The following is a 26,688-nucleotide window of genomic DNA, read 5'->3' as shown; positions in this document are numbered from 1 at the left end:
ACTATCCACTCCTCCTCATCAATTACTGTGCACTTGACTTCCTCAATCACCATCCATTCCCTTTCATCAATCACCATCCACTCCCCTCCACCAATCACCATCACCCTCTGCAAGCACTATCCACCCCTCCTCATCAATTACTGTGCACTTGACTTCCTCAATCACCATCCACTCCCTTTCATCAATCACCATCCTCTTGCCTTCATCAATGTCCTTCCACACTCCATCAGCAATCAGCATCTACTTCCCCTCATCAATCACCATTTACTCCCCTTCGTCAATCACCATCCACTCCCCCTCATCAATCACCATCCACTCCCCTCCATCAATCATCATCCACTCCCCACCATTAATCACCATCAATCTCATCAAATAATATTCATTCAGCATCATTAAACAATATCCACTCCCTTTCATTAATCACCATCCGCTCCTCCCCATCAATCACCATCCACTCGCATTCATCAAACACCATCAACTAATCTCTGGAACTGGGTGTCAAGCGCAATGTAAGCTTACATCATTGAAGTTTTACAAAATTCTGTCGAAAAAACATCCACTGCTTTCGGTTAATCAATCACCATCCACTACCCCCCACCAATCACCATCACCCTCTGCAAACACCATCCACTCTTCCTCATCAATCACCATCCACTCCCCTCCATCAATCAATATCACCCTGATCAATCACCATCCACTCCCCTCAATAATCACCATCCACTCCCCTTCATCAATCACCATCCACTCCCCCTCATCAATCACCATCCACTCCCCCTCATCAATCACTTCCACTCACCTTCATCAATCACCATTAATCTTACCAAACACAATTCGCTCCTCTCATGAAACATCATATATAACCATATAACCATATAACAACTACAACACGGAAACAGGCCATCTTGGCCCTTCTAGACCATGCTGAACCCTTACTCTCACCTAGTCACACCGCCCTGCACTCAGCCCATAACCCTCCATTACTTTCCTGTCCATATATCGATCCAATTTAACTTTAAACGACAACATCGAACTTTCCTCAACCACTTCTGCTGGAAGCTCATTCCACACAGCCACCACTCTCTGAGTAAAAAAGTTCCCCCTCATGTTACCCCTAAACTTTTGCCCTTTAACTCTCAACTCATGTCCTTTTGTTTGAATCTCCTCCACTCTCAATGGAAAACGCCTATCCACATCAACTCTGTCTATCCCCCTCATAATTTTAAATACCTCTATCAAGTCCCCCCTCAACCTTTTACGTTCCGAAGAATAAAAACCCAACTTGTTCAACCTTTCTCTGCAACTTAGGTGATGAAACACAGGTAACATTCTAGTAAATCTTCTCTGTAATCTCTCTATTTTGTTGACATCTTTCCTATAATTCGGTGACCAAAACTGTACACAATACTCCAAATTTGGCCTCACCAATGCCTTATACAATTTCAACATTACATCCCAACTCCTATACTCAATGCTCTGATTTATAAAGGCCAGCATATCAAAAGCTTTCTTCACCACCCTATCCACATGAGATTCCACCTTCAGGGAACTATGCACCAGTATTCCTAGATCCTTCTGTTCTACTGCATTCTTCAATGCCCTACCATTTACCATGTATGTCCTATTTTGATTAGTCCTACCAAAATGCAGCACCTCACATTTATCAGCATTAATCTCCATCTGCCATCTTTCGGCCCACTCTCCTAACTGGCCTAAATCTCTCAGCAAGCTATGAAAAGCTACTTTATTATCCACAACTCCACCTATCTTAGTATCATCTGCATTCTTACTCATCCAATTTACCACCCCATCATCTAGATCATTAATGTATATGACAAACAACATAGGACCCAGTACAGATCCCTGAGGCACACCACTAGTCACTGGCCTCCAATCTGACAAAGAGTTATCCGCCACTACTCTCTGGTGTCTCCCATCCAGCCACTGCTGAATCCATTTTACTACTTCAATATTAGTATCTAATGATTGAACCTTCCTAACTAACCTTCCGTGTGGAACCTTGTCAAAGGCCTTACTGAAGTCCATATAGACAACATCCACCGCTTTACCCTTGTCAATTTTCCTCGTAACCTCTTCAAAAAATTCAATAAGATTTGTCAAGCATGACCTTCCCAGCACAAATCCATGTTGACTGTTCCTAATTAGACCCTGTCTATCCAGATAATTATATATACCATCTTTAAGAATACTTTTCATCAATTTACCCACCACTGACGTCAAACTCACAGGCCAATAATTGCTAGGTTTACTCTTAGAACTGCGACAGTGAGAGTAGGAATGCAATGAGGTGGAGGATAAATGTGTGGCTGAAGGATTGGAGCAGGGGGCAGGGATTTAAGTTTTTGGATCATTGGGACCTCTTTTGGCGCAGGCGTGACCTGTACAAAAAGGACGGGTTACACTTGAATCATAGGGGGACCAATATCCTGGCAGGGAGATTAGCGAGGGCTACTGAGGTGACTTTAAACTAGAATGGTTGGGGGGTGGGAATCAAATTAAAGAGGCGAGGCGAGAGGAGGTTAGTTCACAATCGGGGGATGGGAACCAGTGCAGAGAGACAGAGGGGTGTAAAATGAGGGTAGAAGCAAAAAGTAGTAAGGTGAAAAGTAAAAGTGGCAGGCCGACAAATCCAGGGCAAGCATCAAAAAGGGCCACTTTTCAACATAATTGTATAAGGGCTAAGAGAGTTGTAAAAGCGCGCCTGAAGGCTTTGTGTGTCAATACAAGGAGCATTCGTAACAAGGTGGATGAATTAAAAGTGCAGATTGTTATTAATGAATATGATATAGTTGGGATCACAGAGACATGGCTCCAGGGTGACCAAGGATGGGAGCTCAACATTCAGGGATATTCAATATTCAGGAGGGATAGACAGGAAAGAAAAGGAGGTGGGGTGGCGTTGCTGGTTAGAGAGGAGATTAACGCAATAGAAAGGAAGGACATAAGCCGGGAAGATGTGGAATCAATATGGGTAGAGCTGCATTACACTGAGGGGCAGAAAACGCTAGTGGGAGTTGTGTACAGGCTACCTAACAGTAGTAGTGAGGTTGGGGATGGTATTAAACAGGAAATTAGAAATGTGTGCAATAAAGGAACAGCAGTTATAATGGGTGACTTCAATCTACATGTAGATTGGGTGAACCAAATTGGTAAGGGTGCTGAGGAAGAGGATTTCTTGGAATGTATGCGGGATGGTTTTTTGAACCAACATGTCGAGGAACCAACTAGAGGGCAGGCTATTCTGGACTGGGTTTTGAGCAATGAGGAAGGGTTAATTAGCAATCTTGTCATGAGAGGCCCCTTGGGTAAGAGTGACCATAATATGGTGGAATTCTTCATTAAGATGGAGAGTGACATAGTTAATTCAGAAACAAAGGTTCTGAACTTAAAGAAGGGTAACTTTGAAGGTATGAGACGTGAATTAGCTAAGATAGACTAGCAAATGACACTTAGAGGGTTGATGGTGGATATGCAATGGCAAGCATTTAAAGATCGCATGGATGAACTACAACAATTGTTCATCCCAGTTTGGCAAAAGAATAAATCAAGGAAGGTAGTGCACCCGTGGCTGACAAGGGAAATTAGGGATAGTATCAATTCCAAAGAAGAAGCATACAAATTAGCCAGAAAAAGTGGCTCACCTGAGGACTGGGAGAAATTCAGAGTTCAGCAGAGGAGGACAAAGGGTTTAATTAGGAAGGGGGGAAAAGATTATGACAGAAAACTGGCAGGGAACATGAAAACTGACTGTATAAGCTTTTATAGATATGTGAAAAGAAAAAGACTGGTTAAGACAAATGCAGGTCCCCTACAGACAGAAACAGGTGAATTGATTATGGGGAGCAAGGACATGGCAGACCAATTGAATAATTACTTTGGTTCTGCTTTCACTAAGGAGGACATAAATAATCTTCCGGAAATAGTAGGGGACAGAGGGTCCAGTGAGATGGAGGAACTGAGGGAAATACATGGTAGTAGGGAAGTGGTGTTAGGTAAATTGAAGGGATTAAAGGCAGATAAATCCCCAGGGCCAGATGGTCTGCATCCCAGAGCGCTTAAGGAAGTAGCCCAAGAAATAGCGGATGTATTAGTGATAATTTTTCAAAACTCTTTAGATTCTGGACTAGTTCCTGAGGATTGGAGGGTGGCTAATGTAACCCCACTTTTTAAAAAAGGAGGGAGAGAGAAACCAGGGAATTATAGACCGGTTAGCCTAACATCGGTGGTGTGGGAACTGCTAGAGTCAGTTATCAAAGATGTAATAACAGCTCATTTGGAAAGCAGTGAAATTATCGGACAAAGTCAGCATGGATTTGTGAAAGGAAAATCATGTCTGATGAATCCCATAGAATTTTTTGAGGGTGTAACTAGTAGAGTGGATAGGGGAGAACCAGTGGATGTGATATATTTGGATTTTCAGAAGGCTTTTGACAAGGTCCCACACAGGAGATTAGTGTGCAAACTTAAAGCACACGGTATTGGGGGTAAGGTATCGATGTGGATAGAGAATTGGTTGGCAGAGAGGAAGCAAAGAGTGGGAATAAACGGGACCTTTTCAAAATGGCAGGCAGTGACTAGTGGGGTACCGCAAGGCTCAGTGCTGGGACCCCAGTTGTTTATAATATATATTAATGACTTGGATGAGGAAATTAAATGCAGCATCTCTAAGTTTGCGGATGACACGAAGCTGGGCGGCAGTGTTAGCTGTGAGGAGGATGCTAAGAGGATGCAGGGTGACTTAGATAGGTTAGGTGAGTGGGCACATTCATGGCAGATGCAATTTAATGTGGATAAATGTGAAGTTATCCACTTTGGTGGCAAAAACAGGAAAACAGATTAATATCTGAATGGTGGCCTATTAGGAAAAGGGGAGGTGCAACGAGACCTGGGTGTCATTATACACCAGTCATTGAAAGTGGGCATGCAGGTACAGCAGGCGGTGAAAAAGGCAAATGGTTTGCTGGCAGTTATAGCAAGAGGATTCGAGTACAGGATCAGGGAGGTACTACTGCAGTTGTACAAGGCCTTGGTGAGACCACACCTGGAGTATTGTGTGCAGTTTTGGTCCCCTAATCTGAGGAAAGACATCCTTGCCATAGAGGGAGTACAAAGAAGGTTCACCAGATTGATTCCTGGGATGGCAGGACTTTCATATGATGAAAGACCGGATGAACTAGGCTTATACTCGTTGGAATTTAGAAGATTGAGGGGGGATCTGATTGAAACGTATAAAATCCTAAAGGGATTGGACAGGCTAGATGCAGGAAGATTGTTCCCGATGTTGGGGAAGTCCAGAAAGAGGGGTCACAGTTTGAGGATAAAGGGGAAGCCTTTTAGGACCAAGATTAGGAAAAACTTCTTCACACAGAGAGTGGTGAATCTGTGGAATTCTCTGCCACAGGAAACAGTTGAGGTCAGTTCATTGGCTATATTTAAGAGGGAGTTAGATATGGCCCTGGTGGCTAAAGGGATCAGGGGTATAGAGGGAAGGCTGGTGCAGGGTTCTGAGTTGGATGATCAGCCATGATCATACTGAATGGCAGTGCAGGCTCGAAGGGCCGAATGGCCTACTCCTGCACCTATTTTCTATGTTTCTATGTTTTTAAACAGTGGAACAACATGAGCAATATGCCAATCCTCTGGCACCATCCCTGTTTCTAATGACATTTGAAATATTTCTGTCAGAGCCCCTGCTATTTCCACACTAACTTCCCTTAAGGTCCTAGGGAATATCCTGTCAGGACCCGGAGACCTATCCACTTTTATATTCCTTAAAAGCGCCAGTACTTCCTCTTGTTTGATCATCATAGTTTCCATACCATCCCTACCTATTTCCCATATCTTACACAATTCAATATCCTTCTCCTTCGTGAATACCGAAGAAAAGAAATTGTTCAGAATCTCCCCCATCTCTTTTGGCTCCACACATAGCTGTCCACTCTGATTCTCTAAAGGACCAATTTTATCCGTTACTATCCTTTTGCTATTAATATAGCTGTAGAAACCCTTGGGATTTATTTTCACCTTACTTGCCAAAGCAACCTCATATCTTCTTTTAGCTTTTCTAATTTCTTTCTTAAGATTCTTTTTACATTCTTTATATTCCTCGAGCACCTCATTTACTCCATGCTGCCTATATTTATTGTAGATGTCTCTCTTTTTCCGAACCAAGTTTCCAATATCCCTTGAAAACCATGGCTCTCTCAAACTTTTAACCTCTCCTTTCAACCTAACAGGAACATAAAGATTCTGTAACCTCAAAATTTCACCTTTAAATGACCTCCATTTCTCTATTACATTCTTCCCATAAAACAAATTATCCCAATCCACTCCTTCTAAATCCTTTCGCATCTCCTCAAAGTTAGCCTTTCTCCAATCAAAAATCTCAACCCTGGGTCCAGACCTATCCTTCTCCATAATTATATTGAAACTAATAGCATTGTTATCACTGGACCTGAAATGCTCCCCAACACAAACCTCCGTCACCTGACCTATCTCATTCCCTAACAGGAGATCCAACACTGCCCCTTCCCTATTATTCTATACACCTTTATTTTTTCTACCAAAAAAGGATTTCTTTTTCATGGAGCAAATTCAGAAATCAGAGGTGCAAAGGGATTTGGAAGTCTGCGAGCAGGATTCCCTAAAGGAGAATTTGCAGTTTGAATCAGTGGTGAGGAAGGTAAATCCAATGTTTGCATTCATTCCAAGAAGACTAGAATATAAAAGTAAGGATGTAATGCTGAGGCCTTATAAGGCGATGGCAAGGCCTCACTTGGAGTACTGCAAGCCCTCATCTAAGAAAAGATGTGCGGGCATTGGAGATGTTCAGAGGAAGGTCACAAGAATGATCCTGGGAGTGAAAGAGCTGGGAAGAAGCTGCGATGTGATATCTGGAAAAGGCAAAGGTTTGGAGAAGACAGCAATGTTTTCCCTCTCCTTTCTTTTTCTTCTATTCCCACTCTTACCTCTTCTCCTCAACATGGCCCCTTCTCCTCTCCTATCAGATTCCTTCTTTGACATTGACAGTAGACAAAGAAATACAATTTAGTGGGTTCTGGTTAATTGGGCCATCAGTTAATGAAGGCAGCTGCTTATTTGGTCTGATTCTTAAAAGAAAAAACTAATCAAGAAAATCATGAAGGCAGCTGCTTATTTGGTCTGATTCTTAAAAGAAAAAACTAATCAAGAAAATAGCCGGGATTCTCTTTGTTTATTTGGGACACTATGCCACTTAAATGGGACAGAAAGCTGCTGCCAAATAGTTTCGAACTAGCATCGGACACATGCACTTGCATGATCATTAGACACTACACCATGCGTAGAGCAGTTTTTAAATAGCATCAGTTAAACGTGTTTGTGCTCAAAAGGCAGTGACTTTTGTTACTGATAGGTGGTGAGAAATAAGCAGTATGGCAATTCAGAACTATTTTATTCACTGTGATCTCAAGCACTCAGACTTGGAGATGCCAAAAACAGACAGGACTGAATATGCAATGATTTCATAACTTCAACAAGTTATGAACTATGAAGAATTTGAAGGCATTGACAATCATCTTGGCTGTTACAATAGAAAATGAAGATTTGGAGGATACAATTGTTGGAAGGATTATATGAAGGTAGTTCATTATCTGCACTGCACTGATTTTGTTCATTTACACTCAATCATTGATAACTTTTAGGAACTAATACACAGTTTTATAGTACCCTAGAGGGTGGGATAGTGTTCTAATTTGTTCTGTATTTCATTTAAATACATAATTTGTTATTCAGTTAAAATTAGTTTGTGTTTCTATACCTTTTTAGTTATTTCCATGAAACTTCAGTTAATTGGGGCATTATCTTAATTGGGCCAAAATTTACTGGACCCGATGTGCCCTAATTAACCATAATCCCTTCTACTTAGACTTCTTGTACTTTTCCGGGTCACCTGACCTGAACATCACTGATCTGGTCTTCAGCAGATCACCGATTCCTTGGTTCATCCGGTTATTCTGGTTGGAGAAGACTCTGAATGATTTTGTGGATATGCACTCGACCATAATCATCTTGATAAAGTCAGTGACTCAGTCATTGCAGTGGAGCACCACTGGGTGGCAACAGTGTAACAAATCAATAGGGTCTGTTATTGTGAGAGATCACCACCTGTTGGGAATACTGCCCACAATTTGGAGAGGGGTTTGGGGAAGGAGTGATGTTACAGAGATGGGAGGGATGTAGGGTCCAGAGAAGGTGACAGAGGTAGACATTAGAGATTGAAAGGGATTGTAGAGGTAAGAAGTGGTTATTGAGACATACAGCCCTTTGGCCAACCAGTCCATGTCATCCACCACGCCCACCCATCTAGTGCCAATTTCCTGCATTTGTCCCATATTCCTCTCATCTCTGGCCTTCCATGAATCTACCTAAATTATACTACTGTAGCTTCCTCAACCACTTCTCATGGCAGTTCATTCCATATATTTGCCATTATCAACCTTGGGTCTCTTTAAATCTTTTCCCTGTCAGCACAAATCTGTGATTACCAGTTTTGGACTCCTCTACACTTGGAAAAGACTATTACTGTCCAACTTATCTATGCCTGTTATAATTTTAAATATTTCTATGAGATGCCCCTCATTCTTCTAAGCAGGGGGCTAAAGAGAGTTACGGAGATAGGGAGCGGTGTATTTATCATAAGAACATGAGATATAGGAGCAGAATTAATCTATTTGGCCCATTGAGTCTCCTGTGCCATTTCCTCTCGGCCCAAATCTCCTGCCTTCTCTCTGTATCCTTCATACCCTGACCGGTCAAGAATCTATGAACCTTTGCCTGTGGCAAAGAATTTCACAGATTCACCACTCTCTGGGTAAAGAAATTCCTCCCCATCTCCACTCTAAAAGGATGCCCCTCTATTCTGAGGCTGTGTTCTCTGGTCTTAGACTCTCCCACCATAGGAAACATCCTCTCCACATCCACTGTATCAAGCCCCTACGATAGGTTTCAATGAGGTCACCCCTCACTCATCTGAATTCCAGTGAATACAGGCCCAGAGCCATCAAACGTTCTTCATATGACAAACCATTCAATCCTGGAATCATTTTTATGAACCTTCTTTGAACCCTCTCCAGTTTTAGCACCTCCTTTCCAAGATAAGTGGTTCAAAACTGCTCACAGTACTCCAAGTGGGCTTCACCAGTGCTTTACAAAGCTTCAGCATTACATCCTTGCTTTTATATTCTCGTCCTCTTGAAATAAATCTAACATTGCAATTACTTTCCTCATCACAGACTCAAACTGCAAATTAACCTTTAGGGAATCCTGCACAAGGGCTCCCAAATCCCTTTGCACCTCAGTTTTTTTTTTGTATTTTCTCTCTACTTAGAATATATTTCATTTCTTCTACCAAAGTGCATGACCATACACTTCCCAACACTGAATTCTATCTGCCATTTCTTTTCCCATTCTCCTAGTCTGTCCAAGTCCTTCTGTAGCCTCTCTACTTCCTCAAAAGTACCTGCCCTTCACCTATCTTCGTATCATCCGCAAAATTTGCAACAAAGCCATCAATTCCATCATTCAAATTATTGGCATATAATGTAAAAAGAATCAATACCAACACAGACCCCTGTGGGACACCACTAGTCACCATCAGCCAGTCAGAAAAGGCCCCCTTTATTCCCACTCTTTGCCTTCTGCAGATTTGCCACTGGTTTATCCATGCTAGAGTCTTCCCTGTATTACCATAGGTTTATAGCTTGTTAAGCAGCCTTGTGTGTGTCACCTTGTCAAAGGCCTTCTGAAAATCTAAGTACACAACATCAACCGATTCTCCTTTGTCTATCCTGCTTGTTAATTCTTTTAAGAGTTCCAACATATTTGTTAAATAAGAATTTCCCTTGAGGAAACCATGCTAACAATGGCCTATTTTATCCTGTGCCTCCAAGTACCCTGAGACCTTGTCCTTAATAATCTGCAACATCTTCCCAACCACAGAGGTCAGACTAACTGGCCTATAGTTTCCTTTCTTCTGCCTCTCCCCCTTGAAGAATAAAGTGACATTTGCAATTTTCCACTCTTCTAGAACCAATCCAGTATCTAGTGGTTCTTGAAAGATCATTACCAATGGCTCCACAATCTCTTCAGCCACCTCTTTCAGAACTCTGGGATGTACACTATTTGGTCCAGGTGACCTATCTGCCTTCAATCCTTTCAGTTCCCCAAGAACCTTCTCTCTGTTTATGATAACTTCATGCCCCATGACACCTGGGACCTCACCATACTGCTAGTGTCTCTACAATGACAACTGATGCACAATCTTCATTCAATTCATCTGTTATTTGATTGTCTCCCATTACTAACTCTCCAGCCTCATTTTCTAGCACTCCGATATCCACTCTCCCCTCTCTTTTACACCTTATGTATCTGAAGAAACTTTCAGTATCCTCATAAATATTATTCGCTAGCTTACTTTTGTATTCTATCTTTACCTTCTTTCTTTTTCAATATTTTTATTGATTTCTTACAAAAAAGAATACAGAGTACAGGAGGATATATATCATATATCAAATACAATATATGTGAATCACACTTATAGTTTCATTACCCCATATTCATGTAAATTAAATTGAATCGTAATATTGAAAAGTAATTATTTTATTATTACACAAAAAAAATCTAAACCCACTACCGAGAAAGCTGTTTGGTAAAGAAAGAAAAAGGAAAAAAAAACTCCTTATCATATAGTAGAACATATTATTAGCCAACATCTGTACTTGATAACAAATCAAAGATTTTGAAAGTAATTCAAAAAAGGTCCCCACAATGTGAAAAAGTCTTGTCTTGATTCAGAAATTGAACAACGAATCTTCTCTAAATTTGAGCATGACATAACATCTCTTAGCCATTGGGCATGAGCAGGCGGAGCAACATCCTTCCACCTAAGCAACAATGCCCTCCTAGCTATAAGAGAAATAAAAGCCAAAATGTGCAAATCATGTGTCTCCAAGATAATATCTTTTCCTCCAACAATACCGAATAAGGGAGTCAACGGGTTCGGTTTAAAATTTACTTTAAAAAGCACAGAAAAAGTTTGAAATACTTCCTTCCAGTATTTTTCAAGACTCGGACATGTCCAGAACATGTGAATTAATGAAGCCTCTCCATTGTTACATTTGTCACAATAGGGAGATATATCCAAATAAAAACCAGACAGCTTATCTTTGTGATATTGGTGTGACTTGGACACCGCTATAGATTGAACCACCACATTTATTCACCAGACTTCCATTTTTTACTTCTCTACGTCCTGATGTCATACGCACTCTGACGCTACAAATACTCACACAGTACATTACATCCTCCTTCTCCAGATTTTTTTTTACAACACTGTGAATTACCAAAACAATGCCTTCTTACAGTGCAACAACCATGAAAAAATGTTAACTTCTTGTACTGTATTCTGCATTGTATCTTACAATACTAACAGCAGTGTATTTTCTTTTACTAACATAGATTAATAAACCTTTTATTTCACACCTTGGAACTTACCACATATGTGACTTTGCCTCAAACTGTGTGAGACTGTATGCATGTCTAGTCTCTGTATCTAGCTGGAAGTTTGACTTGTCTCCCAGACCGTGTGCGATACAACTGTGACTGTGCTTGACCTTCATCCGTGTCAGCCTCTCAAGTGACCTCTGTGTCTTTGCGGACTGCATCACTTTTGGTATCATTTGTTTCCATGTCTGTATATATGGAAATGTCCTGTGCATCTGTACATGGAAACTCCCTCTCGTCTGTCTTCAGCAGATGCTCCTGTTCCTCCTGTAGACTCTTCCACCCGGCGTGCGAACTATGAAGGATCTTAGTTGCTGATGTCTGTTCACGACCACAGCTGGTTGCCAAGTGTCTCCTCTCTGTATTCTGATATTTTCACCTGTACGCAGATCTGGCAACTGTCTTGTATGTCTGTCATAGTAGCTCTTTTGCTTTATTTGCTTGTCATGTACTTGAGCATTACCTTCAGGAGTCAGTAGAGTTGTGGATGTTGGCAGTTTGGACTTCAGACGATGTCCCATCAACGGCTGCGCAGGAGAGAACCCCACACCCTCAATTGGTGTGTTGTGGTATTCAAGCAGAGCAATGTAAGGGTCACCGTTGCTGCTATGTGCCTTCTTGAGCATGTTCTTGACCGTTTGTACAGTTCCCTCTGCTTGTCCATTAGACTGAGCGTGCCCTGCACTGGAAGTAACATGTTGAAATTCCCAGCTTTCTGAGAACCCTCTGAACTCACCACTGGCATATTGTGGACCATTGTCACTAACGACAATATCTGGAATACCGTGTCTTGCGAATGTTGACTTCATTGCGGTAATGACACCTCGACTGGACGTGTCACTTAACTTGGCGATCTCTGGATATTTTGAATAGTAGTCCACACAAAGCAGATATTCTGCACCATTGTCGTGAAAGAGATCTGTGCCAATCTTCTCCCATGGCCTTCCTGGTAGTGGGTGGGGAAGCAGAGGCTCTCTTGGATTGCTGTTTTTGTTTTCATTACAGACAGCACATTGAGATACAATGTCCTCTATATACACACATTCTTTTTCTCTCTCTGTCCCTCTCACTATACCCCTTGCCCATTCTCTGGGCTTACCCCTCTCCCTTTTCTTTCTCCCTAGGCCTCCTGTCCCATGATCCTCTCATATCCCTTTTGCCTATCACCTGTCCAGCTCTTAGCTCCATCCCTCCCCCTCCTGTCTTCTCCTATCATTTCGGATCTCCCCCTCCCCCTCCCACTTTCAAATCTCTTACTAGCTCTTCCTTCAGTTAGTCCTGACGAAGGGTCTCGGGCCGAAACGTCGACAATGCCTCTTCCTAGAGATGCAGCCTGGCCTGCTGCGTTCACCAGCAACTTTGATGTGTGTCCTCTATCTGAGTTGACATGCCTGGCCAATAGAGAATGTCCCTTGCTCTTCCTTTACATTTCACTATCTCCACATATGACTCATGAATTCTGTTGAGCACTTCCTGTCTCATTTGGTTTGGTACGATGAGGTTTGCCGTTTTGAATATTAGTCCTGATGCATAGCTGATTTCCTCTTTAAATGTCCAGTATTTCTGCATTTCCTTTGGAATATCTTTTCTTTCTGCTGGCCATCCATTCATTGCAATGTCTCTTAGCATTTGCACTTGAGGATCATCTGCAGTTGCTTTCCTGAACGTGTTCAACTTCTCAGAGATGGGTAGCTGAGGTGTAACCCAGTTGACCTCTAGCTCTCTTCCCAGCAACTCTTCCTTTTGCTCTTTGAGGTAAGCACGGCTCAAAGCATCAGTGATGTACAGTTCTTTTCCTGGCTTATGGGTGACTATGAGAGTGTACCTCTGTAGCCTGAGAAGCCTCCTTTGCAGCCTCATAGGAGCTTGGTGGAGTGGCTTTTTGAAGGTGCTCTCAAGTGGTTTGTGATCACTTTCAACCTGGATTTCTTTGCCATATACATATTGGTGGAACTTCTCACACCCAAAAACTATGGCGAGTAATTCCTTCTCGATTTGAGCACATCGGCGTTGACAACCCGTAAGTGCTCGTGATTCATATGCCACAGGCCTCCCATCCTGCAGTATAACAGCTTATATTCCCTCTGAACTGGCATCCACAGACATCGTCACCGGTTTATTGACATCATAGAACATGAGTGCTGGTGCATTGGTAGCCAACTGTTTCAATGTGTCAAAACTTTTCTTTTGTTCGTCTTCCCAATGCCATTCAGTGTTGCTCTCTAGTAGCTTTCGGAGTGGACCGCTGCTCTCTGATAAGTTGGGAATGAATTTGGCAAGATACTGTATCATGCCCATGAACCTCAATAGTTCTTGCTTGTCTTCAGGTGGTGGTAGCTGTACCACAACTCTGACCTTTACATCATCTGGTTTTTGCCCATCAGCGCTGAGTACATGACCTATGTATTTGATCTCTGTAGTTCTGATCTTACATTTACTTTTGTTCAGTTTTAGGTTGTACTCACGTGCTCTTTCCAGGAGCTTCCTCAGTCTCTGATCATGTTTCTCAATTGTGTCACCCCATATCAGCAAAGCATCAATGATGTTGACCACCCCGTCCAGGCCTTCAACCACTTGTGCCACGGATCTCTGGAATATCTCTGATGCAGAGGAAATCCCAAAGAGTAGACACAGGAAACGATATCTCCCTGTGGCCGTGTTGAAAGTGCATAATTTGGAACTTTCTTCATCCAGCTTGATCTGCCAGAAACCTTGATTTGCATCTAATACTGAGAAGTATTTTGCATTAGGCATGCAGGAGACAACCTCTTCAACCATGAGCAGCGGATAGTGCTCTCTTTTGATGGCTTGATTAAGGTCTTGTGGATCCATGCAAATCCTCGTCTTTTTTTCTGTGACCACCCAGTCGGTCGGTTCTATTTGTCTTGTTATGACTCCCATCTGTTCCCTTCTGTGTAGCTCCTCCACTACTTGATCCCTGAGAGCTACTGGACGTACTTCTCTACGTCCTGACGTCATACGCACTCGGACACTATGAATACTCACACAATACATTACAATCTTTAGTCACGTGGGCCCTATGGACCACTTTAAATTGTAGGAGGGAGTGACGGGCACACAACAATGAGGTATTAACCAATTTAAAAATGTCATTCCAAGTTTGCTCAGAAATTGAAGTCTGTAAATCTTGTTCCCAGAGATTTTTAATTTAGTCTAAAGGAACATTTCTCATTCCCAACAACATACCATAAATATTAGACATTAATCCATTATGAAAGGGTTTCAGGTTAAAAATTTCATCTAATAAATTCTTAGCAAGGCTTTTAGATGTATGTAATTGAGACTGCAAAAAGTCTCTAAATATTGAAAAAAGTGGGTTTTGATAAGTTATATTTAGTTGACAACTGCTCAAACGAAAAGAGACTTCCTCCAACAAATAGATCCTGAAAGCATTTAATACCCAGTCTATCCCAATCTTTAAAAGTTACATCAGTCATAGAAGGTTTAAAACAATAGTTAGAAAAAAATGGGACTTGAAAGAGAAAATCTCAATAAACCAAAATATTTTCTGAATTGTACCCAAATCCTCAAAGTGTGTTTAACTACAAAACTATCAGTTAGTTTACATAAAAATAAAGGAATTGAGGATCCGAGAAGAGAGATGATAGAAAATTTATTAACAGAGTTAGCTTCTAAAGAAACCCAAACCAGACAGTCCTCTCAGTTAATATAACCAAAACGTAAGGTTCCGTATATTGACTGCCCAGTAATAAAACCTAAAATTTGGTAAAGCTAAACCTCCATTCTTTTTAGCTTGTTGAAGATGAACTTTATTTAATCAAGCAAACACAAAGAATTCTGCAGATGCTGGAAATTCAAGCAACACACATCAAAGTTGCTGGTGAACACAGCAGGTCAGGCAGCATCTCTAGGAAGAGGTACAGTGGACGTTTCAGGCCGAGACCCTTCGTCAGGACTAGACGAAGGTCCTGACGAAGGGTCTCCACCTGAAACATCGACTGTACCTCTTCCTAAAGATGCTGCCCGACCTGCTGCATTCACCAGCAACTTTGATGTGTGTTGCTTTATTTAATCAAGAATGTTTATTTTTCCATAGATATGAAGATATGACAGAATCGAGAGAATCAAAAAAGGATTTAGGAATAACAACGGGTAAGGCCTGAAAAAGGTATAAAACTTTAGGCAAAATATTCATTTTAATAGAGTTAATTTGGTCAATCAATGATAATGAAAGGGGTGAGCATTTTGATAGTGTCTTTACATAATTCAGCAAAATTAAAAAAAATTCTTTAAATAAGTATTTATAATTCTTAGTAATTGTTAGAGCCAAATAAGTAAATTGATTTCTTACAATTTTAAAAGGAAGGTTCATATTAATTGATACCAAAATATTCAAAGGAAAAAGTTCAGTCTTCAGAAAATTTAATTTATATCCTGAAAACTGACTAAAACAGGAAAGTAAAGAAAGTACAAAAGGTAATGAAGCTGCAACATTAGAAATATAAAGCAAAAAGTCATCAGCATAAAGCAAAACTTCGTGAGTAATACCTCTCCTTAAAATACCAGTGATATCATTAGATACCCGGAAAGCAATAGCTAAGGGTTCTAAAGCCAGATCAAAAAGCAAAGGGCTCAGGGGACAACCTTGTCTAGTTCCACGTTGAAGTTTAAATGGTTTGGAATTCTGAGAGTTAGTAAGAATCCGAGCAGAGGGAGATAAATAAAGCAATTTAATCCATTGAATAAAATCGGGCCCAAAATTAAATTTTTCTAGGGTTTTAAATAAGTAGTTCCATTCAATCAGAGTGAAGGCTTTTTCAGCGTCTAAGGATATCACACATTCCGATATCTCTTTAGAAGGAGAATAAGTAACATTTAATAAATGACGAATATTGAAATGGGAATATCGATTTTTAATAAATCCAGTCTGATCATCAGAAATAATAGATGGTAAAATATTTTCAATCCTACGAGCCAGAACTTTGAATAGGATTTTAGTGTCAACATTAAGTCAGGAGATAGGTCTAAATGATGAACATTCAGTTGGGTTCTTATTCTTTTTAAGAATAAGTGAAATACTTTATACGTTATTATCGCCAAACGATTGATACTAGAATGCACAATCATGACAATGATATTTGATTCTGTGCTTCCCGCTCCCTGGAGCACAAATCAATAGTAAATATTAAAAATGTAAATTATAAATCATAAATAGATAATAGGAAATGGAAAGTAAGGTAGTGCAAAAAAACGGAGAGGCAGGTCCGGATTTTGGAGGTTATGGCTTTTTGATATCTCACTGCCTGCAGCCTCACTGCCTCTAGGCCGGTGCCCCTGGAAATGGCTGCCCCAAACTGCACCTCACTGCCTCTAGGCCGGTGCCCCTGGAAATGGCTGCCCCAAACTGCACCTCACTGCCTGCAGCCAGGGCAGGGCAGCTGTGTGATGTCATGAAGAGGTAGATGACCCTTTGTGAGCTCGCAGACCTGGGGGGGGGGAATAGTCCCAATATCTCTCACTCCCCTAAAACATTGCCTGATCTTCCCTTTGCACCTTAACCATATTCCAGTTCGCCCAACCTCAGTGGTTGGAAAAGTGTTGGAGTCTATTGTTAAGGATGAGGTTTCAGGGTACTTGGAGACTAATGATAAAATAAGTCAAAGTCAGCATGGTTTCTGTGAAGGGAAATCTTGCCTGACAGATCTGTTAGAGTTTTTCGAGGAAGTAACAAGCAACGTGGACAAAGAAAGGGCAGTGGATGTCATTTACTTGGATTTTCAGAAGGTGCCACACACGAGGATGCTTAATAAGATAAAATCCTACAGCGTTACAGGAAAGATACTGGCATGGATTGAGGAATGGCTGGCAGGCAGGAGGCAGCAAGTGGGAATAAAAGGTGCCTTTTCTGGTTAGCTGCCAGTGACTAGTGGCGTTCCTTAGGGACCGCTACTTTTCACAGTTTGTCAATGATTTGGATAATGGAATTAATGGCTTTGTGGCAAAGTTTGCAGATGATACAAAGAAAGGTGGAGGGTTAGGTAGTGCTGAGAAAGCAATGCGATTGCAGCAGGACTTAGACAAATTGGAAGAATGGGCAGAAAAAAGGCAGATGGAACACAGTGTTGGGAAATGCATTCTGGTAAAAGAAACAATAGTGCAGAGTATTATCTAAATGGGGAGAAGGTTCAGAGGGACCTGGGAGTCCTCAGGCAAGACTCTCAGAAGGTTAGTTTACAGGTTGAGTCCGTGGTAAAGAAGGCAAATACAACATTGGCATTTATTTCAAGGGGAATAGAATATAAAAACAAGGAGATAATGTTGAGGCTTGAAAGACACTAGTCAGTGTGCACTTGGACTATTGTTAACAGTTTTGGGCTCCATTTCTGAGAAAGGATGTGTTGCCTTTGGAGAGAGTCCAGACGAGGTTCACGAGGATGATTCCTGGAATGAAGGGTTCACATATGTGGAGTGTTTGGCAGCTTTGGGTCCGTACCTACTAGAATTGAGAAGAATGCAGGGGGATCTCATTAAAACCTACCAAATGTTGAAAGGACTAGAGAAGGTGGATGTGGAGAGGATGTTTCCTATGTTGGGGGTATCCAGAACTAAAGGGCACAGCCTCAAAACTGAGGGGCAACCTTTTAAAGCAGACGCAAGGAGGAATTTTTTTTAGCCAAAGAGTGGGGAATCTGTGGACTGCTCTGCATCAGATTGTGCTGGAGGCCAAGTCTGTGGGTATTTTTAAAATTAGATACTGAGAGTTTCCTGATTGGTCAGGACATTAAAGAATATGGCAGGTGTATGGGTTTGAGTGGGAAACAGGATCAGCTACGATGGAATAGCCGAGCAGGCTCGATGGGCTGAATGATCTAATTCTGCTCCTATGTCTTATGGTCTTGTGGAACAATAATACATGATTCTATATGGCAATATGTAGGCAGAAGGAATGAGTTTAGAGAAGCAGTTTTCTGAGCCGAAGGGCCTGATATTGCATTGTACTTCCCGACATTCTATAATTGATGCTATATTTCTGCTTTACTTGTGAATACTACTTATCTGATGCTAAGTGCCTGTGATGCTTTTGCAAGCAGGGTTTTCATTGCACCTGTGCACATACAGACCTGTTGCAGACAATAAACTGGACTATGACTGCCAATGCCTTGAACAGATGGAACAGGATAACCTAAGTTATACTTTTTGGCTCCAGTGCCCCTTTTACATCAGGAGACCAACGCAGAGGGCAGTTCCCCAGGTGAGGTCTCTTGAGCAGAGGAAGAGATCTGCTCTGGATTGAGACATCTGAGGACATTCCTAGTGGATCTTGCCTGGAATTATCTATCTAGAATGTTTTATCTATATGGCACATGAACAGATGTTAATATCTGGCCCTCAGGGGAATTGGGTGCCAGTAATAACCCAAAACAATAAGTTGTTGGTCAACTCAGGTTCCCCTCTCTGCTGTCACAGGTGTTTCTGCAAGTATGTAATGCTGAGACTTTATAAAGCACAGGTGAGGCTCACTTGGAGTATTGTGAGCAGTTTCGGCCACTTACATAGAAACATAGAAAACCTACAGCACAATACAGGCCTTTCGGCCCACAAAGTTGTGCCGAACATATCCCTACCTTAGAAATTACTAGGCTTACCTATAGCCCTCTATTTTTCTAAGCTCCATGTACCTATCCAAAAGACTCTTAAAAGACCCTATCTTATCCGCCTCCACCCACCGTTGCCGGCAGCCCATTCCACGCACTCACCACTCTCTGAGTAAAAAACTTAGCTCTGACATCTCCTCTGTACCTACTCCCCAGCACCTTAAACCTGTGTCCTCTTGTGGCAACCATTTCAGCCCTGGGAAAAAGCCTCTGACTATCCACATGCTCAATGCCTCTCACCATCTTATACACCTCTATCAGGTCACCTCTCATCCTTCGTCACTCCAAGGAGAAAAGGCCGAGTTCACTCAACCTGTTTTCATAAGGCACGCTCCCCAATCCAGGCAACATCCTCGTAAATCTCCTCTGCACCCTTTCTATGGCTTCCATATCCTTCCTGTAGTGATGCAACCAGAACTGAGCACAGTACTCCAAGTGGAGTCTGACCAGGGTCCTATATAGCTGCAACATTACCTCCCGGCTCCTAAATTCAATTCCACGATTGATGAAGGCCAATACATGCCTTCTTAACCACAGAATCAACCTGCGCAGCTGCTTTGAGCGTCCTATGGACTCGGACCCCAAGATCCCTCTGATCCTCCACACTGCCAAGAGAGTTACCATTAATACTATATTCTGCCATCATATTTGACCTACCAAAATGAACCACTTCACACTTATCTGGGTTGAACTCCATCTGCCACTTCTCAGCCCAGTTTTGCATCCTATCAATGTCCCGCTGTAATCTCTGACAGCCTTCCACACTATCCACAACACCTCCAACCTTTGTGTCATCAGCAAACTTACTAACTATCCCTCCACTTCCTCATCCAGGTCATTTATAAAAATCACGAAGAGCAAGGGTCCCAGAACAGATCCCTGATGCACCCCACTGTTGACTGACCTCCATGCAGAATATGACCCATTTACAACCACTCTTTGCCTTCTGTGGGCAGGCCAGTTCTGGATCCACAAAGCAATGTCCCGTTGGATCCCATGTCTCCTTACTTTCTCAAGAACCCTTGCATGGGGTACCTTATCAAATGCCTTGCTGAAATCCATATACACTACATCTACTGCTCTTCCTTCATCAATGTGTTTAGTCACATCCTCAAAAAAACCAATCAGGCTCGTAAGGCATGACCTGCCCTTGACAAAGCCATGCTGACTATTCCTAATCATATTATACCTCACCAAATGTTCATAAATACTGCCTCTCAGAATCTTCTCCATCAACTTACCAACCAATGAGGTAAATTTCCTGGGCTATCTCTACTCCCTTTCTTGAATAAAGGAACAACATCTACAACCCTCTAATCCTCTGGAAGCTCTCCCGTTCCATTGATGATGCGAAGATCATCACCAGAGGCTCAGCAATCTCCTCCCTCACCTCCCACAGTAGCCTGGGGTACATCTCATCCAGTCCCAGTGACTTATCCAACTTGATGCTTTCCAAAAGCTCCAGCACATCCTCTTTCTCAATATCTACATGCTCAAGCTTTTCAGTCTGCTGCAAGTCATCACTACAATCACCAAGATCCTTTTCCATAGTGAATACTGAAGTATTCATTAAGTACCTCTGCTATCTATATATATATAGAAACACAGAAAATTTATACATATAGAAACATAGAAAATCTATAGCACATTACATGCCCTTCGGCATCAGGGATCTGTTCTGGGACCCTTGCTCTTCGTGATTTTTATAAATGACCTGGATGAGGAAGTGGAGGGATAGTTAGTAAGTTGTGCTTACCATGTAACCTACTCTAGAAGCTGCCTAGAATTTCCCTATCGCATAGCCCTCTATTTTTCTAAGCTCATGTACCTATTTAAGAGGCTCTTAAAAGACCCTGTTGTATCTGCTTCCACCACCTTCGTTGACAGTGCATTCCACGCACCCACCACCCTTTGTGTGAAAACCTACCTCGGTATGAAAAATACCTTAGAAAGGATGAAACTGGATACTGTTCAAAGGAGGTACACAAAAATGATTCCAGGGTTGAAGGGCTTGTCATATGACAAGTGTCTGATGGCACTGGGCCTGTATTTACTGGAATTCAGAAGAATGAGGGGTGATTTCATTGAAATTTATCGAATGGCGAAAGTGATGTGGAGAGGATGTTTCCTATAGTGGGAGAGTCTAAGACCGGAGGACGCAACCTCAGAATAGAGGGGTGTCTTTTTAGAACGGAGATGAGGAGGAATTTATTTCACCAGGGAGTGGCGAATCTGTGGAAATCTTCGCCACAGGCAACTGTGGAGGCCAAGTTTTAAATACATTTAAGGCAGAGGTTGATTGGTCAGGGTATGAAGTGACATGGGGAGAAGGCATATTGGGGCTGAGAGGAAAATTGGATGAGCCATGATGAAAGGGCGGAGCAAACTCTGACGGCCAAATAACCTTATGGATGGGAGATGGGGTGGATAAATGTATGGAGGGGTGGGAATGATTGACAGGGAGGTGAGAAATGGTTGGGACTGACAGTTCATACACACAAGGATGTCTGCAGATGCTGGAAATCATCAGACAAAGTGCTGGACAGAAATAAACAGTCGATATTTCATGCTGGGACTCTTCATCAGGACTGGAAAGGAGGGGGGAAGATAATGAATAATAAGATGGGAGGGCAAGGAGTACAAGCTGGAAGGTGATAGGTGAGACCAGGTGAGGAGGAAGGTGGGTGGGTTTGAAACAAGAATTGGACAGGGGAGAAGAAGAAGAGGTAAAGAAAGAAACTGATAGGAGAGGATAGTGGACCATGGAAGAAAGGGAAGGAGGAGGGGCACCAGGGGAGATGATGGACTAGTGAGAAGAAAAGGTATGAGGGAGAACCGGAATAGTGAAAGGAAAAACAGAACTAGGGTGGGGGAAGAAATTACCAGAAATTGGAGAAATCTATGTTCAAGCCATCAGATTGGACGCAACCCAGATGGAATATGGGGTGTTGCTTCTCCAGTCTGAATGCAACCTCATCTTGACAGTAGAGGAGGCCATGGACCGGCACTTCGGAATCAGATTAGGAATTCAAATGGAAATGCATAGCCAACAAGATCTCCTGCCTTTTCTGGTGTACGGAGCGAAGGAGCTTGATAAAGTTGCCAACCAATCTGAACCCCTTGTTTTCCTCCTTCAGAATTTTCACGAGCTATTTCTTCCATGCTTCCTGCCCTTCCTCATTCTCCCTCCTCCCATCTTCTGCTGACAAGGATTTTGTTTCACTTCCTGTTTACTTGCTTTTTCAGTCAGAGAGAGGACATGTTGGTGGTCATTCTTTGAACTGGCAATACAGGGACTGTGAGGCAGCAAGGTCTGTCTTATGATAACTGAACGAACACAACTAAAGTATTGCTCAAATTTTCCCTATCCCCTCCTTCATTGTTCAGGTGACGGGGAGAGGAGTGAGAGGGAAAGAAGTAGATTTGGGACAGTTGGTGTGGGGGAGGTACATGACATAAGGAACCATCCTTTTTTCCAAGGGGAGTGGTTAGGATTTGGGATAAGTTGAGTAGCAGATACAGAAGCTTGCAAGAGTGATCTTAGTGAGGTATACAAAATTATGAGGGGTATAGATAGGGTAAATACATGCAGATTTTTTCCCTTGAGATTGGGTGAGTCTGGAACTAGGGGTCATTAGTTAAGGGTGGAAGGTGAAATTATTAAGGGGAATCTGAGGGGAAACTTCTTTACTCAGAGGAAGGTGCAAGTGTGGATCAATCTGCCAGTAGAATTAGTAGATGCAGGTTTGATTTCAACATTTGAGAGAAGTTTGGATGTACATGGATGGGAGGGTTATGGAGGAGTGTGGGATGAGGCAGGAAAAAACAGGTCTTCACAATAGATGAGATGAAGGGCCTGTTTCTGTGCTGTATAACTTTATGACTCTAATCAGGTTTATTATCACTAATATACATTGTGAAATGTGTTGTTCTGCAGCAGCAGTACAGTGCAAGACCAAGAAAAGGTTAATATAAATTACAATAAATAAATTGTGAAAAAAGAGGAATAGCAAGAGAGTGTTCATGGATCATTCAGAAATCTAATTACAAAGGGGCAGAAGCTGTTCTTAAAATATTGAATGTGTGTCTTCAGGCTCCTTTACCTCCTCGACTGAAAAGAGGGCATAACCCAAATGGCGAGGGTCCTTAATGATATACCTGCTGTATGATTCTGACCACCTTTAACATCTCTTCCCTGAAAAGAAAAGTTAACATTGAATAACAAGAATTATTTCCAGTTTCCTGGCTCTTTTTTTGTGGCTGAAACAGGACATTGCTGGAATTTGGAGCAACAAGCTATCTGTTGAAGGAACGCTACACGTTGAGCAGCATTGGGGTAGGGGTTGGTAAAGGAATTGTCAATGTTTTGAGTTGAAATTCTGCATCAGGCCATGATATAGGATCTCAACCTGAGACGGCAACAATTGACAATGATAAAACAATTACAATTTCACAACAATTTTCTGTTTTATTTGACATTTCTTGCATCTGCTGATGATCAAAACCTTGGACAAAGAGGCAGATATAAAAAAACAACTCAAAGGTAGGAGAGGTGGATGGCAGGTATAGGGAAGGAAACCAGTGCCTTGGTATTGAAAGTCATGGCTGCCAGAATTAGGACAAATAAATTTGGGGATGATCATCAGGCAGGAAATAGAAATACTCTGAGAATTTAAGGATAAGTGAGGTCAGAGACAGAAAAACGACTTGGGGACTAAAATTGAAGCAGAACCAATTGTTAATGGGTGACACTGGAGCAGGCCTCTTCCCCTTTGCCCCTGCAATAACTCTTCTTTACCCTTCCATTTTCCCACTGTTTTCCCCTTGCTCCTTCAAACCTCCATAGCTTGTATTCCCTTTCCGCCTTTTCCCATTCTCCTTTGCTTTTTCTACACTCTCCCGTTCCTCTTCCCACTTGCCTTTGCTTCATTCCTTCTGCCCTCCACAATCTCCTCTCTTTCTTCTTTTCCTTCTTTGCCCCATCTCATCTTATTTTTGCCACTTACACAAACCTCCCATTCCTCTCCCAAATGCCCCTTGCTTCCACTACTATTCATTCCCCTCTCGTTTGCCCCTCCCATTGTCCCTTCGCTACACCCCACGGTCCAGCGACCGCCGTCATTCGGCTCCGCCCGCGCCCTCCTTCCGTCCCCGGCGACCGCGGGATGAGCGAGTCCGAGGCCTCGGCGCCGGTGCCGCAAGAGCAGGCGGTGCTGGAGACCTTCTTCTCGCAGCTCGGCGTCTTCTCACACGACCGCGCCAAGGATTACGTGGAGCGGGAGAAGGAGAGCAGCAAGAGCGCGGGCCCGAGCTGGGGCGCCCTGCTGACGGCCCTCGGGCACCTGGCGGCCGCCGAGAAGGCCTATCAAAGCATGGGCTTCCTGGGCCAGAAACTAGGTAAGAGCGATGGGGTGGGGAGGCAGAGAGGGTGTGGAGAGGGGTGGGGGGAGAGGAGGGGGAGAGGAGGGGGAGAGGGGTGGGGGGAGAGGAGGGGGAGAGGGGTGGGGGGAGAGGAGGGAGAGAGGAGGAGAGGAGGGGGAGAGGGGTGGGGGGAGAGGAGGGGGAGAGGGGTGGGGGGAGAGGAGTGGGGGGAGAGGAGGGGGAGAGGGGTGGGGGGAGAGGAGGGGGAGAGGGGTGGGGGGAGAGGAGGGGGAGAGGGGTAGGGGAGAGGAGGGGGAGAGGGGTGGGGGGAGAGGAGGGGGAGAGGGGTGGGGGGAGAGGAGGGGAGAGGGGTGGGGGAGAGGAGGGGGAGAGGGGTGGGGGGAGAGGAGGGGGAGAGGAGGGGAGAGGGGTGGGGGGAGAGGAGGGGGAGAGGAGAGGGAGAGGGGTGGGGGGAGAGGAGGGAGGGAGAGGGGTGGGGGGAGAGGAGGGGGAGAGAGGGGTGGGGGGAGAGGAGGGGGAGAGGAGGAGAGGAGGGGGAGAGGGGTGGGGTGAGAGGAGGGGGAGAGGGGTGGGGGGAGAGGAGGGGGAGAGGAAGGGGATAGGGGTGGGGAGGAGGGGAAGGGGATAGAGTTGGGGAGGAGGGGAAGGGAAGGGGAGAGAGGGGAGGGGAAGGGAAGGGGAGAGGGTTGGGGAGGGGGAGAGGGAGAGGGGTGGGGAGGGGGAGAGGAAGGGGAGAGGGATGGGGGGAGAGGGTGGGGAGGGAGTGGAGTGGGGAGGGGGAGTAGGGTGTGGAGAGGAAGGGGAGTGGGGTGGGGAGAGGGAGTGGAGAGGAAGGGGAGTGGGGAGAGGAGAGGGAGAGGGTATGGACAGGAAGGGGAAAGGGGTGGGGAGGGGGAGGAGGAGGAGAGAAGGGGTGGGGAGGGAGGAGAGTGGGGTCAGAGAGTGAGGGAGCAGAGCAGTGGGGAGAGGGGAAGGGATGGGGATGGAGTGGGAGGGAGGGGAGCGGGGGTGGGGGAAAAGAGAATGTTGGGGAGAGAGGTGAGGGGTTGGTTGTAGAGAGGGTTGGGTCGGAGGGAAAGAGGGAGAGAGTGGGCAAGGGGAAGAAGGGCAGGAAAGAGGGGGGTGGGGAATGAGGGAGAGTGGGTGGGGATGGAAGAGCTGGGGAGAGGCTGGGGAGGGAGGGCTGGAGAGTGGAGCGAGAGTGAAGAATGGGCTCCAGAGGGAGGATGAAAAAAGGGGTGGGTGGAGTGGGGATGGGGACAGGTGTTAGAGAGGGGTGAGGTTGGGGGCTGGGGAGAGTGGGTATGGAGGGTCAGAAAGGAAGGGGAGGGGAGAGAGGGGTGGGTTTGGGCAGAGAGAGGGGAGGGAAAGGGCTGGTCAGGGAGGGAAAGAGGGGCAGGGTAGGGGGTGGGGAGGGAGGGTGAAAAGAGAGGTGGTGTGGAAGGGGACGGGTGGGAGGGATGGGAGTGCTGGAGGGAGATGAGGTGATGGGGTGTGGAATGGGAGGGAAAAAGAGTGAATAAAGAGGGAAATGGAGTGCAAGTGTAAGGAGAGGTGGGGAAGAGTGGGAAAGGAGGAAGGAGAGTGGATGGGTGAATGGTGTATACAGAATTGGAGAGGTGTAGGGAATAGGAGAGATGTATGCAGGGGTGAATTGTGTGAAGGGGATGGGGGTGATGTATGGATGGGTGAATTGTGTGAAGGGGATGGGGGTGATGTATGGATGGGTGAATTGTGTGAAGGGGATGGGGGTGATGTATGGATGGGTGAATTGTGTGAAGCGGATGGGGTAATGTACTGAAGGGTGAATGCTTTGTGGGTATGCGAGAGATGTACACTTGAGTAAATGGTGTCTAGGGGATGGGGAGAATGGTGGGCACATGGATGTGGGTGAAGTGGAGGAATACGGGGTGCAGGGAATGGAATGATGATGGAAGGATTGAGGATTGCGAGTGAAGAATTGGTGACAGAGAAGTAGTGGAGTGGAGGTGGAGAGCAAGGGGAAGGTTCTAGGAGGAGAGAAGGCAGGGAAGGGGTGGAAACAGTAGAAGATGAATACTCTAAATTTGGCCACATCAGCACCGGTAAATGCTAGTACAAGACTTAATGA

At 43.9% G+C, this 26,688-nt stretch overlaps 1 protein-coding gene across 2 annotated transcripts in view; it reads left to right on the top strand.

Moving 5' to 3' along the window:
* Positions 1-24,135: 24,135 nt before the first annotated feature.
* kics2 (KICSTOR subunit 2) overlaps positions 24,136-26,688 on the top strand; it is a 64,173-nt gene continuing 61,620 nt past the window's right edge. The window contains exon 1 of one of the 2 annotated variants that reach the window (XM_072268273.1): positions 24,136-24,593. In XM_072268273.1, coding sequence (XP_072124374.1) covers positions 24,227-24,593 — 367 coding nt within the window. In that variant the 5' untranslated portion in view covers positions 24,136-24,226. The remainder of the gene's footprint in view (positions 24,594-26,688) is intronic. The other variant, XM_072268272.1, reaches the window with a different exon arrangement.

Source organism: Mobula birostris, chromosome 9 (assembly GCF_030028105.1).
Source record: "Mobula birostris isolate sMobBir1 chromosome 9, sMobBir1.hap1, whole genome shotgun sequence".
Lineage (NCBI taxonomy): Eukaryota > Metazoa > Chordata > Chondrichthyes > Myliobatiformes > Myliobatidae > Mobula > Mobula birostris.
The sequence above is the reverse complement of the archived record's forward strand: the minus strand, read 5'-3'. Positions and strand labels throughout refer to the sequence as shown.